The sequence below is a fragment of the Melospiza melodia genome, chromosome 2 (assembly GCF_035770615.1).
Source record: "Melospiza melodia melodia isolate bMelMel2 chromosome 2, bMelMel2.pri, whole genome shotgun sequence".
NCBI lineage: Eukaryota > Metazoa > Chordata > Aves > Passeriformes > Passerellidae > Melospiza > Melospiza melodia.
Window position 1 is genome coordinate 75,577,085 of NC_086195.1, and position 27,874 is coordinate 75,604,958.

Consider the following 27,874-nt stretch of genomic DNA (forward strand, 5'->3'; position numbering starts at 1 on the left):
GTCGTTTAGGTATGCAAAACCATAGATGGGAACATAAAACCCTCAGAATGCAAATTCCCTTGAAATGACAAGGCTTACTGATTCACTATCTTTTCTTTATGGAGAGGATTTTGAAATGAAAGCTATAACCTCAGGCTTCAAAACAGGCACACTAACTGTGTTTACAGTAAAGTTCCATATACCAAATAGATGATTTAGAATAAATCTTTCTGTTCAGTGTTATTCATACTTAAAAATTTACTTATATGACAGTAGTAAATTAGGTTGTAGTGGAAAGAACTATTATTAATTCTCTTTGAAAGATATCTACATTTTAGTCAAACTTGATTGATTTCAAAATTATTTTATTTAAAAATTCCAGCTATATTCCATGTCTATATATTTGAAACTACTTTTGAAATGGAAATCAGCTATAAATCCAAAACAATTCAAAACAAGGCAAGTGTTTTCTTACTGTTTCCTCTGTGTACTCCTGTGAGTCCTTGACCAAATAATGCTACTTTGAAATGTGAGTCTGATTGTTTTAGAAAAGTCCTCTGTGTTGACTTCTAAATTCAACTCTGCTGATTTTTTTCTGCTGTATTTTGCATTTTCATTGCTTATTCACCTGATGTACATGTAGAGGCCAAGTGTGTCTGTCGTGCTTTTTCAGTGCTGGACCAACTGCAGTAAAATTGCGTCTGCTACAGTGCCAATGCTTACAGATTATTTGTTTTTCACATAGCTTTTTCTAATACATTTATAGATTTTATTAAAATTCTGCATAAAAATTTATAATGATTTTGTTTGCCAGATTAATTTTATTTTTAGACCTTTTGTTGCTGTCAGTAATAAGAAAACATGCTTTTATTCCAATTTCATAAATATCATGTATTTCTTCTTTTTAATTCTTAATTTTAACTCTTCAGGATGACTTTACTGAGACATGAGGCAAAGAACTCACAATAATTTCTTTGGAGCTGTAACAAGTCATTGACTAGTCTAAAAAGAGGTGTGTGGCTGCCCACTGCTGGATGGAATGATGTTACAGGGTATTTCCTTGGGCTGTGTTATGATATTGTCATATCATTTTGAATGTGGCCCTTCATTTAAGAATGCAGACCTCCATTCTCCTTCAAACACCCTGTAGAATAAAATTGTGAGGTTTCTCTGTAGTGCTGAGATCTTTTACTTGTATTTATAATATGTAAAGCAGTTACAATCTGCCTACTTTTTAGATGTAACACATAATTTCCCTCTTCCATGCTAAGCATTATTCTTAGCCACTGGAAATTTATGTAATACCTGGTCCAGTTTGCTCAAATAGGCTAAACTTTTTATAATATGTATATATAAGAACAATAATTGCAAATTACCATAAACATATATGGCACCTATATGTTATTGACATTTTTGACACCTCTAAAATAGATCCTTCAATTTCTAAAAGTTATTGAAAAAGCAACATTACTCCAAATAGCCTCACATCCCTAAAACCTGTTGCTGAACTTGAAAATTAAAGTCTTCATTTCTAAACTTTAGGAAACCACCAGCTAGCTAATTACTAAACTACACTTATCAGGTATTCTGTGTGACAGAACAGTTGTGTTTGGAAATTATACTAGTGTTCCTATTACTATCTTGAAATAATTCACTCTTTGTTGGAGATCACCTGTACAGCCTCTCTTTTTCTCATTGTAAAGGACCGTAGGAACAGCTCAATTCTCTGTGTCCTTCAAGGAGCTGCTAGTCTGCCTGCATCCTTTTGATGGCTTTCCTTTGAATTTGCAAACACTTCACTGAGGGGGCCAGGGTCACCACCAGAACAGGCTTGCGGTTGGAAATGCACACAAGCAGGCACCAGGTCCAGTGGTTAAAACCAACCAGTATGAATAAAGAAGAATGAAGAAACCTATGAAGAGACTGTGGGATGTTCATAGTGTGCAGATGTGCCTGTGTTACAGATTTACCCTGTGAGAATACAAATGCCTGCACAGTGCACTCTATTTCATTGCAAATCCTGGAGTTTTTGATGCTTTGAAGGTTTTATGTCTTTCATGTCTATTTCATCTCTATTCATCTCAGACAAGAAAACGAGACACATTTTGGCATGTACATTTGCATGGCACTGTTGTGTCCATGCAGGAGGATAGTGGAACAATATCCATCATAACAGGGTGAGGATTTTTTAGATTTTTATTTTCTTTATTATTTTAAAAAACAGTTCAGAAGTGACATAAACCACTACCTCCTTAACAATCTGTAGATCTAGGTGCCACTTTAAATATTAAAAAATACTTAAGAAACATTTTGCAAGACTATTTGTCCGGAGCACGAGAATGAATTTCACTCTCTGTGTGTAAGAGCTGTTTAATTGCTAGCAATAGCTGTTTACACTGACACTACATCCAGTGATTAATTCACAGGATTCCTAAGGGAAGACTGAGCCACAAAAAGGTCTCAAAGATGCAAGCCAGGGTAAAGAGTGTGTTGTAAAATATTTAGCAAACATTAAAGCAAACCACAAAGAACTACAGGAGGAACCAAGGGTAGGGAAGAATATATTATCTGCCTCAAAAAAAAGAGCTTTTAACCTGGAGACAGATTTTTTAAAGGGGATTATTAAAGACTGTGTTTCCAATGGACACACAAACACACCAAATTGGGATAATATGTACGGATGTGTATCACAGAGAAAAGAAAAACTTGCATTAAATTATTTCCTTTTTGATTGATTTATTGATTGCTTAATTGATTATTAGGATTTTGACTGCTTCTTGATGGTATTAATAAATCAGACAAATTATTTTATATTTACATTTTATATTAAAATAGTCAGTTACAAATTTCTTCTTTGCTGTGGATCGATCTATTATTTTTTCCCCCTAACATTGATATGCATATCATTGCAGGAAGGAAGAGATATAAATAAGGATTTCTCTCCATCTAATTTGTTTAATTGATTTGTGCTGAAATAGTTGACCTTTAGCACTAGGTTCTCCCTTCACATTCAAAATTGACAGCTCACTCTGCTGATCATCAGCCATGGGGAAAATAAGTTAAGATTTCAATTAAAAGCATGCAGTGTAGGCTAATCTATAGATCTCACATTAGTATGCTCCGTGCTTCCCTGATAGAGAATATGTATCATGTTTGGGCTGAAATACATCATATGGAAAGCACCTGAAGAAGTACTACAGTGAAGTATATCTTAAAATGGACAAACCAAACCTGCATAGGTGTCTTAAAACACATGTTCATACAGTCAACAAATTACATCTAGTCAATAGCACTCCTCTTTGATGTAAATGATCAAAAGGTATTTAAAATAAGCTAATTCTTAGATTGTATTATTTGGGTCCCCTCAACTATCTTCACTGTTTGCTTTAAGTCTTATTTTTCAGGAAAAACTGACCTAAAACTCCTTTTTATGAGACAGACAGGCAGAAACAATCACCCAGTGGTAAAGCGTCAGATCCACCTTTGGTCTTTGAGTGCAAAAACCAGAAGTAATAAATGTTGAACTAGATGGAATACACTAAATAATAAAGGGTCTGTTGCTATTCTTTGGAGTGAATTTTTTCTTCAATAATATCATTAGAAAAGTCTTCAAAACGCTTTATATTTTTTACTTCTAAAAAGCACTTTTCATTAGATGACTTCAGTGACTTTCAAAAAAAAGTGCGAAACACTCACTGAACATAACAACTGTGTTTGAAGCCTATGCTATGGCAGCTCATTTTATTTACCCCAGCTCATTTTATTCAGTATATTACATTAGCATGCTTTGAATGAGACAAAATTAAGTGTTTCAAAAGGAAAAAATATGACAATAAACTCGAAGCACTTTTTTCAGTTCTGAATCACTTTACTTTGGACAAATGCTGTTCAATAATTGGAATATATCATTACTATTATTATTTGTACTACTGCAGTCAGAAGCATTCTCTAGCAGAAGGTGTTCAGTATTAAAGCACATTTTGTTTGCTCTGGTGTATGTCATATGTTGGATGCAAAGTGGGAATAATTGGGCAGATATTGAGTAATCTACTTGCTGAATTATGAGGATGAAGTGGAAGTAAGATGAAAAATAGATTGTTTTTCAAGTAGGAAAGGAAGCAATGACTAACTATACAAAAGCATCTTTATATTATTCAAAATAATTCCTCATAAAAATTCATGACATTTAAATTAGCTCTAACAGTATAATATTCCAATGATGTTGATTCAATTGCTAATAGCCGCTGGAAATATTCTTTACCATCTCTGAGTCAATGTTTTAAGTCTTCAAATCATTTCCTCTTTGTTATTTTAACGGAAAATAAAATATATCCCTAATTATTTTTTCCCATGTCTGTCTACAGTATCCTATGTTCTTAAATTTGATGCCTTGTATGACCAGATTTCTAAGAAAAAGACAAATTATATAAAATGAGAGGCTATTGCAGATTTTCAAGTTAAATTATCATGCATCTTCCTTGAATAGTGGACTACTGAAAAGCTCAACAGAACAATTTTTGGATTGAAGGTTTACTTATTTTTGCAAAAGACCTGGCAAAAAATATATTTTTCCCTGAAGAAAGACTACCTTGCATACATAATTTTCTCCCTTTCTCATGCTATCATATCTGTGGTGAAAAGGGCTGATGAGGATCACCAACATATTTTCCTTGAGAACTTCCAGCTTCTAAGCCATCCCCCACTGCTTCTACGGAAACAATTCAAATTTCTTGATTTTTCACTCCTTTGCAGAAGAAACAAATATTTTGAGCAGAAAAGACGCAAATGAAGCTTGATTGATTTATGATGAGAGAACTGGAGAAGAGGAGGCTCTGGGCGTACCTTCACTCTCTGCAACTCCCTGAAAGGAGGTTGCTGCAAAATCAGGGTCAGCCACTTCTCCCAGGCAACTAGTGACAGGACAAGAGGACATAACCACAAGCTGCATCAGAGAGATTGCACATCACAAAGAATTTCTTTGCTGGAAAGGTGCTTAAGCATTGGCATGCATTGCCCAGGGAGGAGGTGGAATCACTGTCTCTGGAGGTGTTCCAGAAATGACTAGATACAGGCCTTAGTGCAATGGTCTGGCTGCTCTGTGATAAGTCAAATGTTGGGCTCAGTTGTCTTGGAGGAGTTTTCCAACATTTATGAGTCTATAATTCTATGATTAAAACAACTGAGATCTGAAACATTGAAATTTTGACATCTTAGCTATTCATTTTACTTTCCTTTACATTCTGTGGCAAGAAGTAGCCATTTATTGAGACTGTCTACCATATCACATGTCATTTTCCTCCTCCTTTCTACTGCCTGTAAAGTGAGCCCAGCCTCATTACCTTATGTGCTGACATCCAGAATCCAAATATTTAAAAAGAGGTCTCCAGTGAAAGTTTCCATCACATGGTTTGTTTGATTTTGTTGAATTTGACAATGCAATGTCAATAGACAATGTCAGTAGAAAATGCAATTATATTGCATTGTCTATTGCTTTCAGTGATAAGAGGGATAGAGCAGCAACTTTAGAAAAAATCTCTCTCAGATAAACTAAGCCACCACAGCAGGAAATACACAGAGGAGGGTCAGATGAACTAACGAGTTCTTGAGAAATCTACTGGCTTCCACTTAGTTCTGAGGGATTTTGTGTGTGTGTGTTTGGTTTATTGGCTTTTGGTTGAAGGTTTTTTGTCCATGTTTTTGTTTGGTTTTGGTGTTTTGCTGGGTCTGCTTTGGGTTCTTTTTTGTTATAGTTATTACAATTTCATCAGAAAAGTATTACTTATTCACATTTTACTGTGTTTTAGTAGTGCTCCTAGTTCTCATAGGAGATGACTTGTATGGACATCTTATCAACAACAGATTTCTGCTATTTTTGCATCTCCTCCCAAGTTATTTCCAAGTTACATGTCATTGAGCAGTCTAAGAGGAAACCAATGTGCATGCACAGACCAGAGCAGAAGATATACGTCTGTTTAAAAACATGAGGAGCAACACTGATACAATCCACTGTACAGAATGAATGCACATATTTCCATAAGCTTAGAAGACCGAAAACTTGCACTGAAACAATGTAATTAAAAGTTACAATGAAAAAAATGGGTTATCATTCTTACTGACATTTGATTAAACATGCTAGCTCGCAAAAATACACAAATGAAGGTCACATTTGCAAGTATTATAAGACAGTCTACATTTTAATTAGATAGTCGAGAAATGTCAATGAGTTAGTAACTGACCAGGAGTCACTTATAGAAAAAAGGAATAAAGGAAAACAAAACATCACACCAAATTCAGAATACTTTACTCTCTATAAAGTTCAAATGTTACAAAGACAGTTTTCAAAGAAATGTTGGGGTTGATTCAATGAATTTTCCTTGTCACTTTTCTCTCTTTAAAGAAAGAATACATTTTGGTCAAATTACTGTGTACCATTATTTGAACTTTTTTGAGCTATGCTGTGCCTTTAAAAACAAACCATAAAATATAACAGAGTAGTATTTGTGGTTTATATTTGCACCTGTGGACTATACCCAAGGAACTTGTGTAAACATTTGCTGTCTTGTGATCCCCTTTCCCTCAGAGTAATCTTTGTCCTGCCACAACAGCGTACATGAAATAAAGTTGAATTTAATCAGACATAGATATTACAAACTACAGGAATAAAATTCTTTCAAATTATCTTGACATTTATATTTATGGCTTTCTCTAAGACCAAAGAAAACCCCTTGGTAATCATTGGAAGACAGGCTGTCTATTACCTATGGCACTGTTGCTTTCCTTGTTGTCTTGATTCTGATCAATTGACTGAAGAGCAGTGTGTAATGGAAATAATAAGAGATGAATTAATAATTTATTGAATTCATACAGATTCATTAAAAATTACCAAAACTATATCAGTTTGCTGTTGGAAATCCATTAAGAAAATTAAAAAGAAATAGTCTATCTTAAAACTGTCATACCACTGTTAAAATTACTATAAATCTCATAGTTCTACTTCAAAGAAATATGAAGGCTAACCCAAATCACTGATATTGTGGCTGGTTTCTAGTTGCTTTATATCCTTACCATTTGGACCTATATCTTCCTTATCTGTGTCATGCAGCTGAAGGAACTTTTCGATGTTTCATCCCAAATACTTGACTTGTTTCTCAGAATGAGACCAGGGAAAACATAATTTCATAGTGAAGCTCAAGTGCAGCAGCATTTTGAGAACTACCCATAGTAATTTTGATGAAATTTCTCAAGGATTTTTAGGGTAGACTGGTAAAGTAAAAAAGCACATTAGAGAATAATATCAATTCTCCAGCAGTTTAACTACTATATACTTAAATAATGGAATATATAAATTTATACTCCCAAATCTCAGAAGTCTAATCCAAACCAAATTAAAGGAATAATTTTACTGTAAATAGTACTCCAATAAAAATATATTCTAATTAAGGCACTGTAACTAGGCAGTTCAGAAGTCTAAATCTCTGAAGATGAATGTTCAAATTAGGAAGTAAGTTTTGTTTTCAGGTAAGTGTGTTTTCTGCTGTAGTTGTCAGTCACGATCACAGGCTACAGACTTCCAGTAAACAAAACATGAAATATTTCCTTATGTATAATTTATTAACCATTCCCAGTTATGTTTTACAAGGAAAACTTTACTCAAATACAGTATCCCTATGAGCATGACAAAACAACTGGAATCAGGGTGAAATTTCACACTGATGGCTAATCCAGCCAAACAAAGCAATTATACCATAGAAGGGCAGAAAACAGATTATGCAACAGTAGCATTGCTGCAGGACCTTTTCACCATATCACCTGACTTTTGTATCCTTTCCTTCTCCTTCTTCCCATTGTACTTTGCATTCATAACATCTGAGATCTTGTAGATTCTTTTTTTCTTTCAAACCCTGAGATTACCACTGCAGAATTAGTGTTCCACACTCTGCTAGATAACAAAGAATTATAGAATCATTTGTTATTTTTAAGCAGAAGAAGAACTGCAGTCTTCTTAACTTGATGAGGCAGCACAGAATAACTTCATTTCACAAAACTGACTACAAAAAATATTTCAGCAAAAAGAAGTTGTCAGGAGTATTTAACTGTTGTTGAATCCTATTTACTAGAGTGGCTTTTTGTGTTACATACACAAACAAAAAGGAGAGTCACAGCCTAAAAATGGCAAATGTTACATGCTATGTCAATGTGAAAAGGATGTCTGGTTTTTAAATATTTATCACCAGCAGAGATGACAGAACAGTGATTTTTTTTTTTTTCTTCATGGCACTTCCAATTGTTCTCTAAAAGATCTGTTACTTCATAGGCACTGGATATGCAGTCTGGATCCCTTTGCTCATCTCCGAATATATTTTTTGAATGTTCTTCTAACCTCCTTAATATTGTTGCATACTTCTGCCTGCTTTGTTCCTGCAGGTCCTGAGTTACAGTTTTTAATCTATTGTAATGTAATTTATTTTCTTTATATTTGATGTCACAAAGGGACTGAAAACTTGGGCACTATTCATATTTGTAAACACTGAAATTTTAAGAGTCAGAAAAGGCAAAAAAAAAAAGAAGTTGAAGAGACAGCAGAGGAGGTGACTTTAGCATATGTATGTTTTTGGGGAAGGCATTTGTGCATACAGATACTCTTGGCCCGTTTAGCTAGTCTGCTTGATTTGCAGAGTAGTGTTGAATTGAAAAGCACATTTATTTTCAGTCAGTGTTTCTGCATTGCACATACAAGCGGAAGGAAGGCTGTGAAGGAAAGATGGTGGCCTGGCAGACACTTTTCCACTATGAAATAGAACTACAGGGTCACATAAATGGAATTAAAAACATTGAAAACTCATGCTTCCATAAGTAAGAAATTTAGTGAATACCTGATTTCTATATTGTGGTGAAGCTGCAGGGAAATTTTCTTAGAGCTCCATGCTGCTACCCAATTCTTTTCAGAAGCTGAGTCTCCCATCAAGCCTGGTATGTTTCTGTCACTCCTTTTATATATAAAACTGTTCTGCTTTTCTACTGCTTAACTAAACATTCTTTTGCAAAGTGACAGACTTAGTCTCTATTGAGTGTTCACATCTTGTTGGATTTTTGGATTTTTTTCCAGATTATTCAGAAGCTGTTCCTGGCCTCCCCACATCATATGCTGCTATCCTAAGAATCAAATCTGGTAGTTCATCTTTAGCCTCATTTAATTCAAAGAACAGACCACGATTAAGCAGTCCTTCATTAGGAAGTGTATCTTCACCAGGCTGGAGAGGAGCCACACAACATTATCACTCCCCAACAAACCTCTACCACTTCTCAGAGACCTTCAAACATGATGGTAAGTGTAGCTTTTCCCCTCTAAAACTTGCAAACATTTTTCGAAATCAGTGTATTTTTGTCAGCTTATTTCAGTGTTTCTCAGGCACAATTTTGAATTTTAACAAATGTCACAAGGAGGAAATGAGCTGCTTTCCTTTAGGCTCTTCAGAACAGCCTTAAAGTCACCAGTTAAAATATCCTTTCTTAAAGATTCCTATGCAGAATTGCTTTATGCAGGTGTTGCTACATGAAAATAGCCAACAAGTGATTTGAAACTCCATTACAGCACAATTTCATCTAGTAGTAAAATCTAAGCAAATTTTTCTCCTTGGAATCTTTTAATTTAATCATGAATGCCAGTAATATAAATTAAACATGAAGGATAAACCTTATAAAACTACTTTTGTACTAAATTCTCTCTACTGTGTAGTCAGCTGTGTCATGCATGTACTTATGTGCATGCTTGGATAGAGTTTCTGGTGTGATATGATGTCATTCACCTCTAAATGCAATAATTCATAGGAAAAATACATATTTTCCCATGTTTGGTTACATTTTAAGAAGCCACATTTGTAATTCCATTTCTTTAGTGACAATAATTACCTGAATTGCAGTCAAAAAATATAGAAAGCCAGAAAGAAAAAAAGGAAGGAAGGAGAGGAAGGTGGGGAGGGAGGGAGGGAGAGATTAGAGGATACATAAGCATAAATATATTCCTCATTTACATCTAAGGATGTAAAATAGGAAAGAATTGTGATTAATAGTGTGCAATTCAATGAAATTCACACAATATCATGAGTGTGATAAGAGGTTACTTTTTGACTCAACAAAGTCTTATATTTTCCCCAGCAAATGTCTTGCTTTTATTGAAAATTAATGGTGTATGCAAGTGGTTTGTGTAGAAAAATGGCTTATATACAAGCATAAAAATTTTCCCTGAATAAAGTTTGATCTAGAAAAGAAACAATTTGACCCTGTCAGCAGATAAATTCTGTTTGATACCACTTTTGGGATAGGGGCATGTTTCTACATTTGTCCTTCCACTGTAACATTCATTTAAGCAGTGACTAGAGTGAACTCAGCTTCTCCCCATTCACCAGACACTGATAACTCCTCCCTGACAATCTTTTAAGAGCACGTTAAAATTATTGTCCATTATTAGAACCATAGTCTATTATCCTGATCTTTTACAGCATGAATGTCTAAAGACTGAAGGAGAAAGCAAAAAAAAATACAGATTATTTGAATAATATAGTGCAAGCTAGAACTAGAAATCCTGGACATCTCCAGAAAGCACAGTGAGATCATAGCTCAGGGATGATCATTGTACCATAGATATGATCTATGATTTAGGTCAGCAATCGTGACTCTCCTTAAAACACTGGGGCCACATTGCAGCTCAGCAGTTGAGACTCATCAGTTTCTCAGGAGCAAGTGAAAAACCACTGACTGTAGACAAAATTGTAAAAGGGCCATACCTCATAAGGCCTAATGAACCGAGTATTTGAACAAGAAGAGAGGAACACCATTCTTCTAAAGACTACACAAAATACTCCTAGGAGATTTATTTCGCTTACAGATCTTGGTATATGCAGCTGTATAGACATTTGTAGAAATAGGTAAATCTGAGTCACCTGAGGATATTTAAAAGACCTTGATTAACTGAAGCGCCTGCATAGCACAAGCATAGGTATGAGACATTTAGAAAAGATCAGCACGTGACCAAGTAGGATAATCTGCATCATCTAAGAGGACTTGAACACATCTGTCATGGCAGCTGAATGTAACTAATTTTCTAAACCTCTCTCAGTTCTGTTAATAGCTTGATCCTGAATAAATATCTTTGATATTTAGAAACTGAGAATTTTACACTTGTATTTCTAAATTTCTTGATATTGATTTAGTCTAAAGGTACTTTTTTTTTTTTTTTTTTAATTTTAGTTTTACAGGTCTTGAAGTAATATTCTAGTTATCGTCCTAAAACTGCTATGTGATGATAGAGTTAAGTGGTCATGTTTACCCGCCAAGGCTTCCTAAATGAGGAAATGTTACAGCAAGATGTGGTAAAAAGACACCACAGCTTCCAGTGAGAGGACATTTTCAGGAAGAGATAAAACATGTTTTAGATTATTATAATGTAGAATTTGCATAATTCAAACATCTAATATATGGCATAAATTCAGGAGTGAAGTTTGTCATAAAAAACACCCAAGAATACTTTTATTAGCTGCTGAATTATACCAGTTCTCAAGTGACTTCTCAAATTATTTCCCAGCAGACATGTTCAAACACCTGACATGGCTTGTAATAAGGATCCTTTTATACTGACTTGATGCTATTTCATTTGCACTTTCAATTCAACATGTGTTTCCTGATAAATTAAAAGAGCTGAGCTCTAGCTCACTGCTGATTTTAAATTATCTGGAATTATTTAGCGTAAACATGCAGCTAAGGCAATGTGGTCCTTCTGTTCAAACTATGTATCAAAGTGTAAAGTCATGACTAAAAAATGTGAATAAAGAGTATGAATTATTCATTAAATACTCTTGAAGAATCATAAAACTGCAAACTCTTATATTTTCTTACTGCTCCAAAAACTTTTGGAATTGCTGTAGTAAAGATAATTGAACTTAACCTTGAATAAGGACTCTCTTTGTCCTTTCATCTTTGGTTTGACACATTTTGGAAGAAAATGAAAAACAGAGTCTGTCACAACTGAAAGTGTTTGAATCAATGAACCTCAAGATATGCAAGATCTGAATGTAATTTTTGTAAAATGAGAATTCCTGTTTCCCCACCACCTGCTAGATTCAGCACTTACCAGTCTGAATTATAGACACAAACTACTCATTTTTTTTCTGTTACTAAAAATATTTTACAACATTTATTCAATAGCATGCAGTTTAGATATTATAAGCTAAATTTAGAACAGATTATTTGTTTCAGAATAGAGAAAGCATTTTCAAGAAACAGTAAAATCTTGTATCATCTTGCTTATTAAGCAAATAAACATGTTTCAGTAAAGGTAAATCTGAAAATATGAGAAAGTTAATCTTCTTTGCAGTGCAAACTTAATAATGCGTGTACTGTACAATGTTCCACCATGCAGCACACTAGAATCAATAAATATACCTTGAGGCACATGTATCAGCCTCAGTTTACCTCAAAAGGAGTCTCAAAGTTTTTCAGCTTTTAAATTTACTGAAACACAGTTTAAAAATTAAATATTTTTTTTAGAAATGCATATGTTGCAAAGATACATATGTGTATATGTATGTGTGTGTATATATATAATGTCTCTGTTTCTATATATGCAAAATAATTATTATTAATGTAAAAGTTGTATTTCAGCAACTTTTGTTAATTTCAAAATATGTTACACAGAGATTTAATCACTGGAATGTGTTTTGCCTTGATGAATTTGTGGACTTCTTTTTTATTTTATTGAAATTTTGAAATATGTAATATTTTGACATATGATTGTGATATTAGAATGAACAGAATTTTTTTATTTCTTAGGTGTAAAGGTGAAAGGTTATATCATAGAACCTACCTGTAAAATAAGTATTGCCACTGAAGTTAATACAGTTTTTCAGTGTTTAAACAAAAAATCAAAATAGCTTCTAGCTTTTATGCGGGGAAAGCAATAGGTTTCCATTTAAATCAGTGTGAATATATATAAAAAATATTTCTGAATATACTGAACAGGTTTCCTGTCTGGTTCCATGATAACAAAGGTAATCAGATGATCCATTTGAGCCATCAGTTGACTGGAGTTCACACAAGCATAAGCTGAAAATCAAGAATGGAAAGAGAGAAATTCAAAAACGAAGTTGATAGCAAGTAGCATCATAGTGTGATCCACCTCTACCAAAAAGAATCTTTCAATTTGTAGGACCAAACTGAAATGAAAGGGCTTTGCTTAATTTTAATTACTTCTTCTTATATATAGATTTCAGCAACATGTATAGCCTTATCAACAACAATTTCTTCAACCTTATTAGTGTGTCCTGAACACATTAATACCTAGATCATTGGGATGTAGTTTGGTCTGCATTGTGTCTAGTAGGTACTTTTCTGGATAGGCCCTGTACGCAGAGTAAAATCATCTGTATTTTACGATGGAAGGTCTGTTAGTGATCCCTCATTTTAGGCAGCTTTAGAGGTTCTATCATTTTATATTTCTTGTGTAGCTTTTCTTTAGAAAATTCTTCCATCTCTACATGGGCTCAAGAAATCTTTGAAACGTGGGGATGAAAAGTAGAGCAATAGGAAAGCATTCTCCCTGGTCCTGTAAAGAGTGCTTCTAAAGCGACAAGAGCAGAAGGGCAGAAGACTGAAGGAATACTTCCTTCCCCCATATACAAAGGTTACCTGAGCATATCCTCTCCCATAATGTGTCTGTTGTTCCTTCCCACCAGTAACTCAGACTGAGAAGATGGCTCCATGACTGATTAGGCCAGTCATGTATCTTGGAGGGTACTTATTCAAGAAAACATTTATGATAACTTAATTTCTTTTCCTCTTTAGAAGTACAGCATTTAGAATTATCCAACTAAAAGTAATAGTGTCAGTGCAGCTTCAATGCAGGAGTTTGAACAGGGTCATATTTTTTTCCTGTCCACTTCTGTGTTCCCGGGGTTCCAGGAATTAATTAATTTTCTCAGTGTATTAATTGACCTGTATTTTTATCAACAATGGTGGCAAGAAAGTAACTGTTGAGGAATTACACTATTTCAATTGCTGCAGGATTCAAAGTACAGGAAACTTTGCTCTTATCTGCAGTTTGTTGTAATGATATCTGCATTGAAAGAAGACCTAAAGAACATCTGAGTTTTTTTTCTTCATCAGTAACTGAGGGAGAGAATAAAAGTAGGAAAGAAAGTCTGTAGATAAGAGAGAGAGAAACCGCACTTTGACTACTGTCTGACTTGCAGGATACTGATTCTAGCTTAAATTCCCATGAGGGTTTAAATATTTGGTTCTAGGGAGTCACATGTTCCAGAAATTTTATGTGCAGAAGTGCTGAAAGGAAAACACTGGCACTGAAAGAAAATTGAAGAACTTCTCTGAAGAATATTCAAGAATTTAAAAGAGGGATTTTTCTTATATCTTGAATGTTTTCCATATCCTTGCCTTTCTTTAAAGTTGTGAGGGAACCACAAAATAGCTGCTGCTCTGCTGGTTGCAGAGCACACCTGTATTCCCAAGACTCTGCGGTAAACCACTGTTCTTAAATAACACAGCACTTAAAACAACTAGTTTTCTGTATCTTGTTTAGTAAAAACATCTATGAGGAATGGAAATATTTCCCTTGAGACATTATAATAGTAAATTGAAATATATGCATGCTAACATGCATATTGAATATTCATTTAATTTTACGTTCTTGATAAGTTAGGAAAAAAAAATGAGGTGTGGGGCTCAAATCCTGCCATGCACACTCATGAAGGACTATCCTGTTAAAGAGTATAGGTCACAGTTAGCTGTGACCTATAGGCACAAAAAAAAACCATGGGTGCAAAAAAACCTGATGTCTTTGGATCTCTGAAGGCATCAGAAAACATACATGAGCTTATATATCCATGTATACAAAGATATATACATAAACACAATAAGAAAATGAGGACAATAAGGATGAGGCCAGGGATATTTCCCCAAAAAGACCACACAAAGCAGAAGAGCCAGGCAATGGTTCATGAATCAGAAAGTTTTATTCCAAAGCCACACAGAGGGGTTGGGTTGCTCCCCTCTCTGTGGCTTGAGGGGAGTTTCCAGCTGTCTGTGGGACCATGGTGTGCTGCAGGCTGGGGCTGGAGGTGTTTCCTTGTCCTAAGGTCGATGGCTGAGTCAAGAGCTGCAGAAATCTCTGTCTGAGTAGCTTAGGGAGAGGACAAGAGTGTGCCATGGTCTGGTCTTGCACCTAGGCTTGCATCTTTTTCTTTTCTTTCCAGCAGTCCTAGACTGTGATATCATATTTTATCTCCAGAGTCCCTCCTAGGGAGAAGACAAAATCATTAATCTTCATTAATATTCACCCTATCCATATGCCTACTAATCTGCATGATATAACACCTAAATCTAAAGACATTATTTAAATGTGTTATCCCTAATTAATTTTTGGTTTTGCTAAACTCTAGCTCAATGTCAGTTCTGTTTACTTTCACCTACATACATTAGTGTTTTCTTTTGTGCAATGCAAGAAGTGACCAAATGATAAAAAATCGACTCACTGTGTTTGTACCAATATTTTCCATTATTAAAATAAGTTTTGCCAGCTGAATCCATTTCTCTCATGGCATTTTAAGATGTACTTCTCAAAATCCATTACTGGAGTTCTTTTGTCTTCAGTAATATCAGTTCATATCAGAAGTCACTTATTGTGATTGATTTGTTTGTGGGTTGTTTTTTGGGTTTTTTTTTTTTAATATGCAGATATTTGTTCCAGAGCACACATTTCTGCCAATAAACCGCAGCAAAGTAATGTACCTACACATTATTATAAATATGCAAAACAGCAATCCATAGTCCTTTACAAAGTCCTACAAGTAGGGCTAATAAGCTGGAAAATTATGGGAAAGACATATTACTAATTGCTTCTGCTTTTATTAGCTGACTTTACAAATCAGCAGGCTAATTATTTGAATCTATTCCAGCAGAAGCACACATGCCTGAAAATATAGGTATTTTTAAAATCTGCATTTGAATAATAATGTAAAAAGACAAAACTGAAGTGTATAATAAGTGTGTAGTCACTAAAAAGAAAGCTTGAAAAACATAATGGGGTCTTATGTCATTTTTTTACTGTATGATAAGAGAGTTGAGAAGCCCCAAATGGAAGAATTTAAAGACATGGAAATTTCAAATCTCAAAACTAACATGCTATGACCTATGTCTCCCACAATTCTCATCCTTTTCAGACTCCAAATCTTTCTTTTCTGTACCAAGACTTGTAGCCCCATGTACCTTTTCCTGTCTACTCAGATTTTCTGAGACTGTAAGCCTCAGAAAATATGAAAAAGGTTATTATTAGTATGATAAAGTATTAAATTAGCATGATAAAGTTTGTAGTTCCCCAAACTGTGAAATCATAATGTGTTTGAAGCTGTGTGAAGTTGGTAAAACAATGAAGTAAATAATTTTCAGGCGAGTGACCAAATCCCAATTGTTCAGGTATACCTTTTTCCACTTCAAGCTGCTGTTGGTAGGACAAATACAGCAGGACCTTATAAAATGCTTAATGAGGTGTGCTGTCCTCAGTATGAACTGGAGGACATCTATCCCATGAACACAGGAAACCCTAAAACCAACAGAAAAACCCGTGCTCCCAGATGTTTCATTGCAAGTAGCAGGACAATGCCACTACCTCTCTGTGGACAGGCTAGTGCTTTAAAGATGAAGAGCACCATGTGATTAAGTCATCCATGAGTCTGGAGTAAGCCTAAAAATATTAAAATTCCACAGGCTTCTGGTACACAGTGGGAATTTTATTCATTCAGACCAACATGACAGGAATACGCTGCTTGTGACCTTTTACTTTTCTGAAGGCTTACACTTCTCACTTCATAATATGAATGAACTGGAATCAAAGATGCGCTCTACGGGTCTGTACAGCTTTTTTTAGTTCAGAAATGTAAATTCTTATCAAGATAAAGGTACATGCCAAAATTAGATGAGACAGTGGAGGAAAATGAAATGTCAGATTTAGCTATATATTATTTAATAACAGACACCATTTGCTGCCGTTAATTGTCCAAGTGATTTTTCTTAGCATTCCTTGATGTAAGGAAGGGGAATTGTGTATTAGTTTTCTGTGGAAAGGGGAGGGAATATTGTGTATCAGTTTTCTGTGACATAATCTGCTGCAAGCAGTAGGAAATGTTTTGTTTACCTTGCTCTCTGTAAGCAGAGTTAATTCCTCTTAAGTCTCTTGAGCTTCTCACTAGACTTCAGGCCAAAATATATCTGATGAGAAAGCCATTCTTAGGCATAATAAACTCTTAAATCATACTATATGTTTTATGCTTCACTTAGTAATATATTATATATTTCTTCTTTGTCTTTTATTTTCCTTTTAGTAATTGCTTTTTAATACAACATCTAAATTAATGCAATACGAACCTTCAGAAAACAAATATAATTATGCATACTTTAATCTTACATTATAAAATCTATAACACATTTGCATTTTTTGAGCTTTCCTAAACAGTAGCATTTATTTTTTTGACAGAAAGTGTTGATTATGGGCCGGTGTTTGTACAAGAGCCAGATGATATGATTTTTCCAACTGATTCTGAGGAAAAGAAAGTGTCTCTGAATTGTCAAGCACGTGGAAATCCTACTCCTACATACAGGTACCTGTTTTAGAATTTTATTTTTTAAGCTTTCAGAATTTTAGCCACTGCAATCCTACTCTGAGAATCAATGTATTTTGGTGAGAAACAACCGAAACAGCTCTCTGACACTAGTAGTTTTCCTGATTGAATGTTTTTTGTGATTCTGAATAAGCAAGAAGCAGAAATGGCAGTGATTAAGGCAAAGCAATATTTTAAGTTTCAAATTATATACTCTGAGCATCATTTCTATCCATGCAGAGAGACTCCTTTTGTCCAGCTTATTGAATTGTGTCTGCGACAACTGACTAAAAAAAAATTAATTCTTTGGGTTTCTTTTTTATTTCTAAACATCTATAAAGCTACAAAATACTATCCCAACATATAGGGAAGGCAGCAAAATACATGCACATTAAATGACGTGACTTGGAACTACAAGATACCATGGCTGCGTCAAATCTGGTTGTTTTCCACTCACAAGCCTACCATTTTATTCCTCTGCAACCATCACCTGTTGCTTATTTTTCCATACAGGCTTGTAGGCCACAGTTATCCGTTATTCAGGCTTTTGATGACACATCTGTGAGCCTCAGAGGGCAGTTTATTGATGGTGCTCACTTACAGGAGGTAGCAGTATGTTGCAGTCACCTTACCCATTTGCTATATCTGTCTCTGCTCATATTTTATGTAAATTACTAGTGATGCAAGAGGGTTAGGGGAACATATGGTTAGTTATTTTTTCCCACATACTTTTCATCTTTTCTCATAGAATCATTCTTCAATTACAAAGGGAACATCAGGACTCCTATTGTGTTTTATCATAGATGGCAATCATCAATTCTGCCTTTTGTCTTTTGCCTTTTATCCTTATTTAACTTGTGGATTCTTCAGAATTCTGGTTGAATTTTCCTTAGAGCTATTTGAATCAGAGCTCTTGCATTTCTATAACTTGAAGAAATCCAGAAGCAGTACCATCCTTAAACATTCCAACCATTCAATCTGCCTCTTTGCAACATATGGACTCATTAAAAGGATCTGATGCATGACACAAGCCACCTCCTCCCCCAACAGCACAGACATGACTAAAACATTTGACATGGGATGAGGAATGAGCATCCAGAAATTCTCCAAACTAGAATAGCATGAATTCCTCACTATGTAGTATGAAAGCTATGTTGCATTCTTCTTTACTGACATTCCATGAGTAAATTCTGTTACCTACTGGTGATTTTTAATCATAAAAATAAGGGAAAAAAAGGGGATTAGTGCCACACGTTGTGAAAGTGTCATCGGTCCATTAAACATAGCCTGTGACTATGAGGAAAAAGGCACAAATTCACCCCCAAAAGAAGAGAGTCCTATATTCAAGTCTCCCCAAAAACTTCATCATTCTTGTAGAAATTTTGTCTGAGGAGAACCTATGCCATCTCCTTTCTTTCTTCATACAACCATATTTTTTGCATTTTCCCAGTAGAATGCAATCACCAAATACAGACTTCCAGCATGTTTTAAAGAGTGACTACAAAGACGATAAGGATTCTTTCTTCACAGGGAGCTACACGTAGAAGACAAGAGGCAAGAAAGTTTCATACTCCTCAGTAATTCACTGAAGTCTTTTAAGATGCAAACAAACAAAAATCATCTTGTCTAGGCTCCATTTTCCATATAATGCTGGAGAAAACAATCTTTTAAAATCTTTTCCAACCTGGGAAGTTTTATGGTTTTTTGATATCCCTTTCTTCAATTCTCTAGAAATTAATTGGTGTCACCAGCCTCATAAGAAAACTTTCCCGACTGTTGCTTGGGAAAGCAACAGGAAGGAGAGATTAAACTCAAAAGGCCTAACTCAAACAGCACAGTTTATCTTCTCCTGCTGGCACTTATCTGGGCAGCATTTGCAATGCACACTACCATTCAAAGGGAGGGAAAAGAAGTAAAAATTACTCTCTGAGGAAGATGCTATTCTTCAGGACAAATGTAGAGGGAATTTAGCCGCAAAAGATCTACAGATATACAAAGTTTTTGAGTATGTCACTACCTAACCACATTACCAAAGGCCCTGGCCAGCTGCACTGGACCTTTATTTACATGTGCTCTGAGGCATGTACTGCTAAGAATTATTTTCAGCCAAAACCAAAGCACAGTATGTATTTATTCAAATTTATATTAAAATAACACTTAAAGCACTCAAAAATTTCAATATTAAGTTATCTCTGCCTTTTTTAAAATTCATTTCTTTAATCTGTTTAATTTGTGTCCCAGTGTTCATAACCTCTTCACAATTTTTTCTTTTTGTTCTTGGAAATGACTTTGTTTTAATGGAATGGAGAATGTTCACATCATTTCAGATGCTCCCCCTTTCAAAAAACTTTTTTTCTCCTTATCCAAACTCTACCCTGAAATAACAGGTTTTAATTTATTGACCTTCAGTCATTGAGGCATTTTGATACATAGTGTTAGGGAATAACTCCCTGACATGAACTGATTCTGTTTGCTTAGCATTTCTTCAAATCATACCTTAGCATCACGAGTCAGGGGCAGTTCAATGAAGACAAAAACTGCAATCCCTTTGATGATGAATACAGACATTGACAAACTTCCTGTGGGATCTCACAGGTCAGCAGAGTTACTGAGCTACAAGCAGGTGTTGAATTCCCCGAGATGCCGCTTAACTACACGGCTTGCACTGATTGTGAAACCCTCCATGGACTCTTTTACTTAGGACACACATAAGCTGGGTAGTAATTGCTTTGTCAGTTTCATTTACTGCGATTGAAAAATTTTACTAAAAATTATTTTTTTTTGTCTGCTTAAACCAGATTATAGTAATTTGAAATGTTATCTGTCACTTTTCTTCAAGAAAAAATGCATCTGAGTATTCCTAACAATCTGTGACCTTGGAAGTGTTGTATTTTGGACAATTTTGTTGTTCTTCCAGATTAGTCAGGTTACCTAGAAAAAAAGTCACCTAATTCGGTGTTTCTTTTCCTATAATGTGCATAGGTTACATGAGGGGAATACAATCCCTCAGGATTGATCCCAAGATATGGAGGCAGGTAGCTATTAAGATCCAAAGTTTTGAGGCAGAATTTAAAGAATATATTTTTTAATTGAATTTAACTGAAAATGAAACTAAAGGAATAAAGCTAGTGTAACTGAATTTTCTGGCAGTTCTCATTTGGAAATACCAAAACATTTTTTTTTTCCTTTTCCCTATCTACCTTTCCATTCAAAATCAATTACTTTTGCATTTTTTTCCACGTATGATATATGACAAAGATATATGTAGAAAAAGTTAACTTTTGTTATGATTTCATTCAAAACAAATAAAACTAATAATCAAATGTTCAAATTAAAAATTCCTTTCCTATTTACCTCATCTTTATATGTTATCAATTTAAAAACGTAGTTAATCCTACCAAACTTCCCCTGCTATTCTTTAAAATATAAATAAATTTTCAACACTGTTTCATTTCTAACATTCAGTGAAGCAGAGGTGCTCTGCAATCAAAAGTCCAAATGTGAAAAGAAAGGACATATAGGAGATTTGCAGTTCATCCAAATTCGGACAATTCTGACCTTTAGATTAAGAAATATTCACCACTACTGCAGCTGAATTCTGCTCTCTGTACCCTATTCACCACAAATGTTAACAAGATAGAGTGAATTAATAATTATTTTGCTTTGTTAAAGTTGTCTCTGTAGTCTAAATGTAGCCAAGTTCTTCCAGTCTTTGCTGATCTCTGGCAAAGCTTTCAAGTTCTTGGAAATTTCCCAAGCCAACTTAGAAGCTGCAGAATGACAGCAAAAGAATAATGAAAGAGATATCTGGGAATTATAATGATTGTACCCTATCTGTTTACATTGCTTATCTCTTCTTTGCATTCTTCTTACAATTTCATGTAATTACACTTTGACAAAAAAAAAATCTGAAAGTCTTCATATGTGGATGTTTTTCTTTTATTCAGAAACTGCAAACACACACATATAAGAGGTTATTCCAGAGTGCTGAAGTCTATTAATCTACCACAAAAAATATTTTCGCCTGCAGCCAGTGGACAATTGCAGGGTTTTTTGCTTCAGTCTTTTGAGATGTATGGGAGGCTGAGGCTTTTTGGCAGACAATATGTGGGACAGATGGGAAACACAACCCATAAAAACATTTGCACAACTGAAAAATTATGAGACACTCAGGTTACTTCTGAAACCTCATAAAAAAAAGTTTTTTTTCAGGAATCATTCAAAACTTTGCCTCAGTCAGGATACTTTCAATGTTTCCTACAGCGTGGCTTTTTCCAACTTGTCTTCACTCCCATCCTTGAATTTACTGCTCAGGCTTATTATTTCACTCCCAAACACCTCCCTAACTTAGCATTCTTTATGCAGACTGTTTATTTGTTATTAGTTTTCATGTACCTAGTGGGTGCCAGGGACTGCCCTTGGCCACCCAGCAGTTAATTCCAGTCTTCTATTCCAGTCTTTGAATTCTGTGTATACTGATTCAGGTGATATTATTTTGCCTTTGTCTGTTGTTAAAATCCTATATTGTATAGCAGCCTATGTACATCAATCTACCTCCCTGCTCTTCACAGGTCTTGCTCTTCTTTTTGCTGTATTTAAATGAGGTGTCTCTGTTTCTTGGCCTGAGAAGATCAAATGCTGAAAGAATGGAAAAAACCTTTCCTTGTTTGTATGCAGTGCAGTACCTGTAAGCTCAGCTAAGGCTTTAATGATAGAAAATGAATTAAAATTTTGATTATCATAAGCACAGTATAATTCCCATTTTTGACATAAAGGATGCATTTGCTATGCAGTTTTCAATTCTTAAGCCTTTGTGAACATTAGGTTTTTTAGGGGGCAAAAGGAAGAAAAAAGCAGAGATCATTATTTTCATTCAGCATAGGCAAAACAAGGAATATCCCTTTTCTTCAGAGGCTGAAGATCAGGTTTAACTTGTGTTTTTTGCTTTCAAGTTTTGCGAGACCAATGTATTGCTGCACCGGATACCTTTAAATAACTGTAATTACAACTGGGACTGTCAGATTCTATGTCCTAAGCTTGATACCTTCACTTGGCTATTAAATGCTCAGTCTTTCAGTGGGGTTTTTTTGGTTTTTTTTCCCCTAAGATGGCTTCGAAATGGAACTGAAATCGACATTGAAAGTGATTATCGCTTAAGTTTAATAGAAGGAAGTTTGATCATCAGCAACCCCAGTGAAACGAAAGATTCTGGACAGTACCAATGTTTAACTACCAACATGCTTGGCAGTATTTTAAGCAGAGAGGCTGTTCTTCAGTTTGCATGTGAGTAACATTTTTTTAAATATTGATAAATCAGACCTCTACATTGCTTGATAAGGCATTAAGTTGTAATTTGAATATGTTATACAAGTGACACTGACATTGTTGAGATAGAATCTCAAAATTAGACATAAAATACTTAGTGGAAGATAGTGATTTTCTGTAGACTTGTTACTTTTAAAATAGAATCATCAGGGAAAATAACTGTAGTACATGATCCCAAAGGCTGTACTTTAATGGCATACTTGAATACTCTGCAGTGATGTGTTTCACTCATTGGTAGTTTCCTGAAACATCTATCATTTTGCAACACTCTCTTAACAGGAAAGAAAGAACTGTAAACTTAGGAATAGAATGAGATAAAGTGCCCATATATCTATTGAATAGGATGCACCTTAACTGCTTTTTTTCATGTATATATGTATATAAATATATATGGTTTATGCCCTTGTTTTTGCATACATATCCTTTCATACAATATGAAACTGAAGAGGTTTTTATACTCGTTAATGGAAACCAAAAATGACTTAGCTTTTGTAATCATTCACTACAATATACTTCTCAGAAGCTATCAATTGTTCATGATCCCAAGTAAACACTATGGTCTATCAATAGGATGCTCTATATTCAAAAATACTAGCAGGAAAAACAGGGATTTCTCTTCAACCCTAAATTCCCCTCAGCACTTTATAGGAAGAAATCCAACATAATTTTATTAGTTTATCTAGATAAATCCCACCATAAGTGGTTTTTAAGAGGAGGAGTGCAAAACGAGCTCCATCCTAGTTTCTCAGATCCTGCTGAAAATAAGACAATCCCATTAAATATGAGGCACATCTTCATATAGCCACAGCTGGAAAAATGGGTTTAAGGAGAAGTTGCCAACTGCATGTCTACTAACACATCTGGTGTTGTCAACAACTCAGCAGTGAGGTCTGATCTTCCCTTGATCCACCCCTCCATGGTCAGGTCAGTCTTCTTTAATTTATTGCTTAATTATTATCTGCTGCATCCTATGTCAAGGTATTTATTAGGAGATCATGGTACTATCCACCTACTTCTGAGCTGGGAAGAATAATGACATTTTTAAAAATTTGCTCATGCCAGGGCAGCATGTTTAAAACTCTGAGCACCACAAGAGTATCATGGTATTGTTGGACTTCATCTTAAATGTAGCTTCTGAGAAAATCGTGCTGCATTTTATCTTTTAGACAAGAAAATTATCCTACAACAAATCTCTTGGTTAGAGAACCCAACCAATGGTAAAAATACATGGTTCCACAGTCTGAACCTTGGATTTCTGTTCCCAGGTCAAGAGTAGGGCTAAGAGGTGGCTATTTAAACTCCAATTGGAAAAAAAATAGAGGGAAAGTGAGAGCTGAAGTTCAAACAATTGAAGACCTTTGAATTTCAACAATTGAAGACCTGTGAGTTTCAATAGCTGCATCCACATCCAGTAGTTAATTCAGGCCCCCCATATTATTACCTTCTCCATTAAAATCAATTTAGATAAACTAAGTGACCAAAAAAAAAAAAAAAGAAGCTATTTTGTTTCGACGGTTTATTTTCATTGGATTTTTAAGTTTGTATTATCTTACACACCTACTTTTACAGGTATCAAAATTATTACATTTTAACTTCTGGAATTTCTGTTCATTAAAGTATTTGGAAATAGTTATGCAAGTTTCTTAGGGAAGTTTAATGGCAGAATGCTATTTCGAAGTGCTGAAGTGTAGTAAATAATGTTGCAGGACTTGCATCAGAGAAAAAGCTGTTATAAGGACATAAAAATATTTTTAATGTTTTACAGTTAGAGTAGTAACTGATTGAAGCTCTTTTAGAAGAGTTTGTGAGAAACTTGTTCACAAGAGCAATTTCAAGTTCAATGTGTATTTGTAGTTTAATTTCTATGTGGCATGATACTTTCTCTTCTGATCCTGTTTTAATGCTTCTTCAATTCCCTGACCTCAAATAGTTGGTGTTCATGTTGAAATAATATTTGCATTATGCAGCATCTCATATTTTAGTATTGTTTAAATTAATTCAAGTTAAATGATGTCACCACACTGTAAGCTCATACTAACGTACCAGAGGCTTGTATCACGGAAAAATTGTTTTAAGTCAGATCCAAGGGCCACTGCTTCCAGTGCCTCACCACCTTTATAGAGAAATATTTCCTGTTAACAGCTGGCCTGCATGTGTCCAGCTGATTTCAGTAAGACAGAAAGTAAAGCATTGGAATAGATTTTTTAAGAAAATGTCCTAACCGTAAATTAATTAAAGTAATTGATGCTCGACAGTTTTACTGGGATCCAATGGCTTGAAGGGTTATCTATAATACCAAGGAAAAGCAAAGCCATTTCTGACTAGGAGACAGAGAGCTACACATAATGGCCTTCATTTTCTTTTTCGTTGCTGAAAACCATGAATATTGATTCTAAAAGCTTAGAAACTTACCACTTTCACAGGAAAAAAATACCCAAAAATTAAGTTCATGTAATTGTTTGAATGCAATTCAAACAATTGGTTGTACCTCTGTGGAAAATAGTTACCTCTTTGCAACTTCAAAGTTGTTCTTCTAATTAAAAGGAGAAATGGCATACAGCTCAAACTGGAGCAGGGATCATTAACCAAGGTCTTTGACACCCTCTTAAGGACAAAGTGTGTACTCTAAGGTGCCTATGTAAAAATACCATGAAACCGGAAAAAGGCGAGCGTGCTTATTACACTGGCCCTTAGTTCTCTCCCAATTCCATGGCCAAAAGCCCTGTTGCTATGGTTATTATCATGTAATTCAGCACTGGTGATGCATTGCAAATAAAAATGTTTATGTACTATATCATTTGCATATGCGTGCACAGTTAAAATGGGAAATACTTTGAGATACTTATATCATGTCTTTGGACTTGAAAAAGAAAGAGATATAAAGTGAACATTACTCTGTATATGTTTAGAGATATAATACTTGAAATAGCCCACTCTATCACTGGTTATTTTTATGGAGCAAAATTGGAAGACCAGTTATGCACAGTTAAAGGTCTGCCTGAAATTTTAAACTACCACAGCAAATACTTATGAAGATTTAAACTCAATAGAAGTTCTCTCTTTTCTTTTTCTTTGCATTTCCTATGATGTCTCATGCCCAAGGTCATACTGGTTTATGCTATTTTTAGAGAGCAAGCAAAAAAAAGAGAAAAGAAAACTACCGCATGCTGTAAATTAAATTAAAAGTATATCTTTTCAATACAAACAAAATCTGATGCATAATTGAAAAAATATATATATATTTCAGCTTGACTAAGTCTATCTGCCTTACTGCAAAGCAACTGCATATTTTTGCATGTGGTTCCATAGCTTCTCTTTGTAGCAGCGTCCTAATAACTTTGGCTTCAATAGCAGATGTATTTTGTGCTTACCTTTGCCACATGTACAATATTTATATTCCATTAGGTCATAAAACAAAATTTCTTTCTTTAATCTGTGGCTTATTCAACCTTTCACAAGCCTACCATCTCAGTGATATTTACAGTCTGGACTAAAAACCTAAAGTGGTAGGGGAAAACATGTTCTCACCTGTCATTTATGGAATACCTCACTGCGATTTTATTAATCCAATTGTCACTGACTTCTTTGCATCACTTCCTTTTTTCTTTTACTAAATCTGTTTTATTCCCTTTAATCTACAGTGAAGGGTATTGATTATATTTAATTTAAATGTCCTTTTCCAATGGATGATCTACGATGACTGACCAGTGATGTACAGAATAAGTCACCCATGCTGCAGACATATAAATCAATGGTTTCCTGAGGAGACAGCCTGCACATTGCCCATTCTATCACAGCACACTTTTGCCAACCTTTTAATTGACTTCACCTACTAAGAAATTAATTTAATCACCTATGTTTCTTTCCTGCCATCCTGCTCCCTGGACACCTTATTGGGTATATATCAAAATTTCCTAGCATTAATTTATAAAGAGTTGATTTATTTACACCCTCTAGAGTTGAGAAAAGCCTTTGTTTCTCATGTTCACTCCAGAAGATGCAGAATTACAAAATGGCATTACGATAGCAACATTTAATTCAAAATCATATCAATCTAAACAGTTATTGGTACTGTAAACGAAAGGTGAAAACTGAAGTGAGAAAAGAAATCAAAATGCAGGTTGTTATACTTTCAGTTTCAAAAGTGTCCCTGATCATCCAGTAATAAACTTTTAAGTTTGTGACTGCTCTGTTCTGAAAGCATCACAGCTGTGTGAAGAATGTTACTGTATCAGTTAAGAGTAGCTAACATACAACAGTGACTTGCACTGCAATATTTTGGATTGTTTTCTTCACTATCTCAATATGCTCTCTTCAGAAAATATATGCTTAAAAGGCACCTGAAAGTCATGTGTAAATGCCAGAAAAAGTAAATTTTGTGTAGAACTGTTTGCATTTTATTCATTAATAATTTATTAATTTAAGAGTATCATTAGGTGAATTTGAAATGAATGTGAATTTGTCAAACAGTTTCAGCTGCTCTTTCCAGCCACAATTTCCTAAATAAATGTTCAAACCACTCGCACATATCTACTTTCAAATTCTGCAATCTAGCCCTTTCTTTTTTTAAGAGGATCAGGAAATAAATTAACTGACACATATATTTTTTCATATAAAAATGTTGAAAAATATCTTTTCAGTCAGAGTAGAAGTCTGGAAAATGAAATTGTTTGAATTTTAGCTGTGATGGTAATTTGTTGTTTAGTGAAATATTCGACTTATATAACTAAGTTCAGTGGTGCAAAATGCTAAGAACTTTGGCTCTAGTCTAAAAAGGCATTTCATCTTGAAGTATTTGCATAATCCTTTTGAAGCTGGTGCGGTGATGTACGTCCTTAAAATTCAGCACATGCTTAAACTCTTTGTTGTTGTTAAACATAAGACTTCCTGAAGCAAGATTTGAAACAATC

General features: G+C 34.7%; 1 protein-coding gene across 4 annotated transcripts in view; it reads left to right on the plus strand.

Moving 5' to 3' along the window:
• Positions 1–27,874, plus strand: part of CNTN5 (contactin 5) — a 611,453-nt gene that overhangs the window by 367,974 nt on the left and 215,605 nt on the right. For all 4 annotated transcript variants that reach the window (XM_063148896.1, XM_063148898.1, XM_063148895.1 and 1 more), the window contains 3 exons: positions 9,086–9,304; positions 17,516–17,639; positions 22,747–22,922. In XM_063148896.1, the coding sequence (XP_063004966.1) occupies positions 9,086–9,304; positions 17,516–17,639; positions 22,747–22,922 (519 nt within the window). The remainder of the gene's footprint in view (positions 1–9,085; positions 9,305–17,515; positions 17,640–22,746; positions 22,923–27,874) is intronic.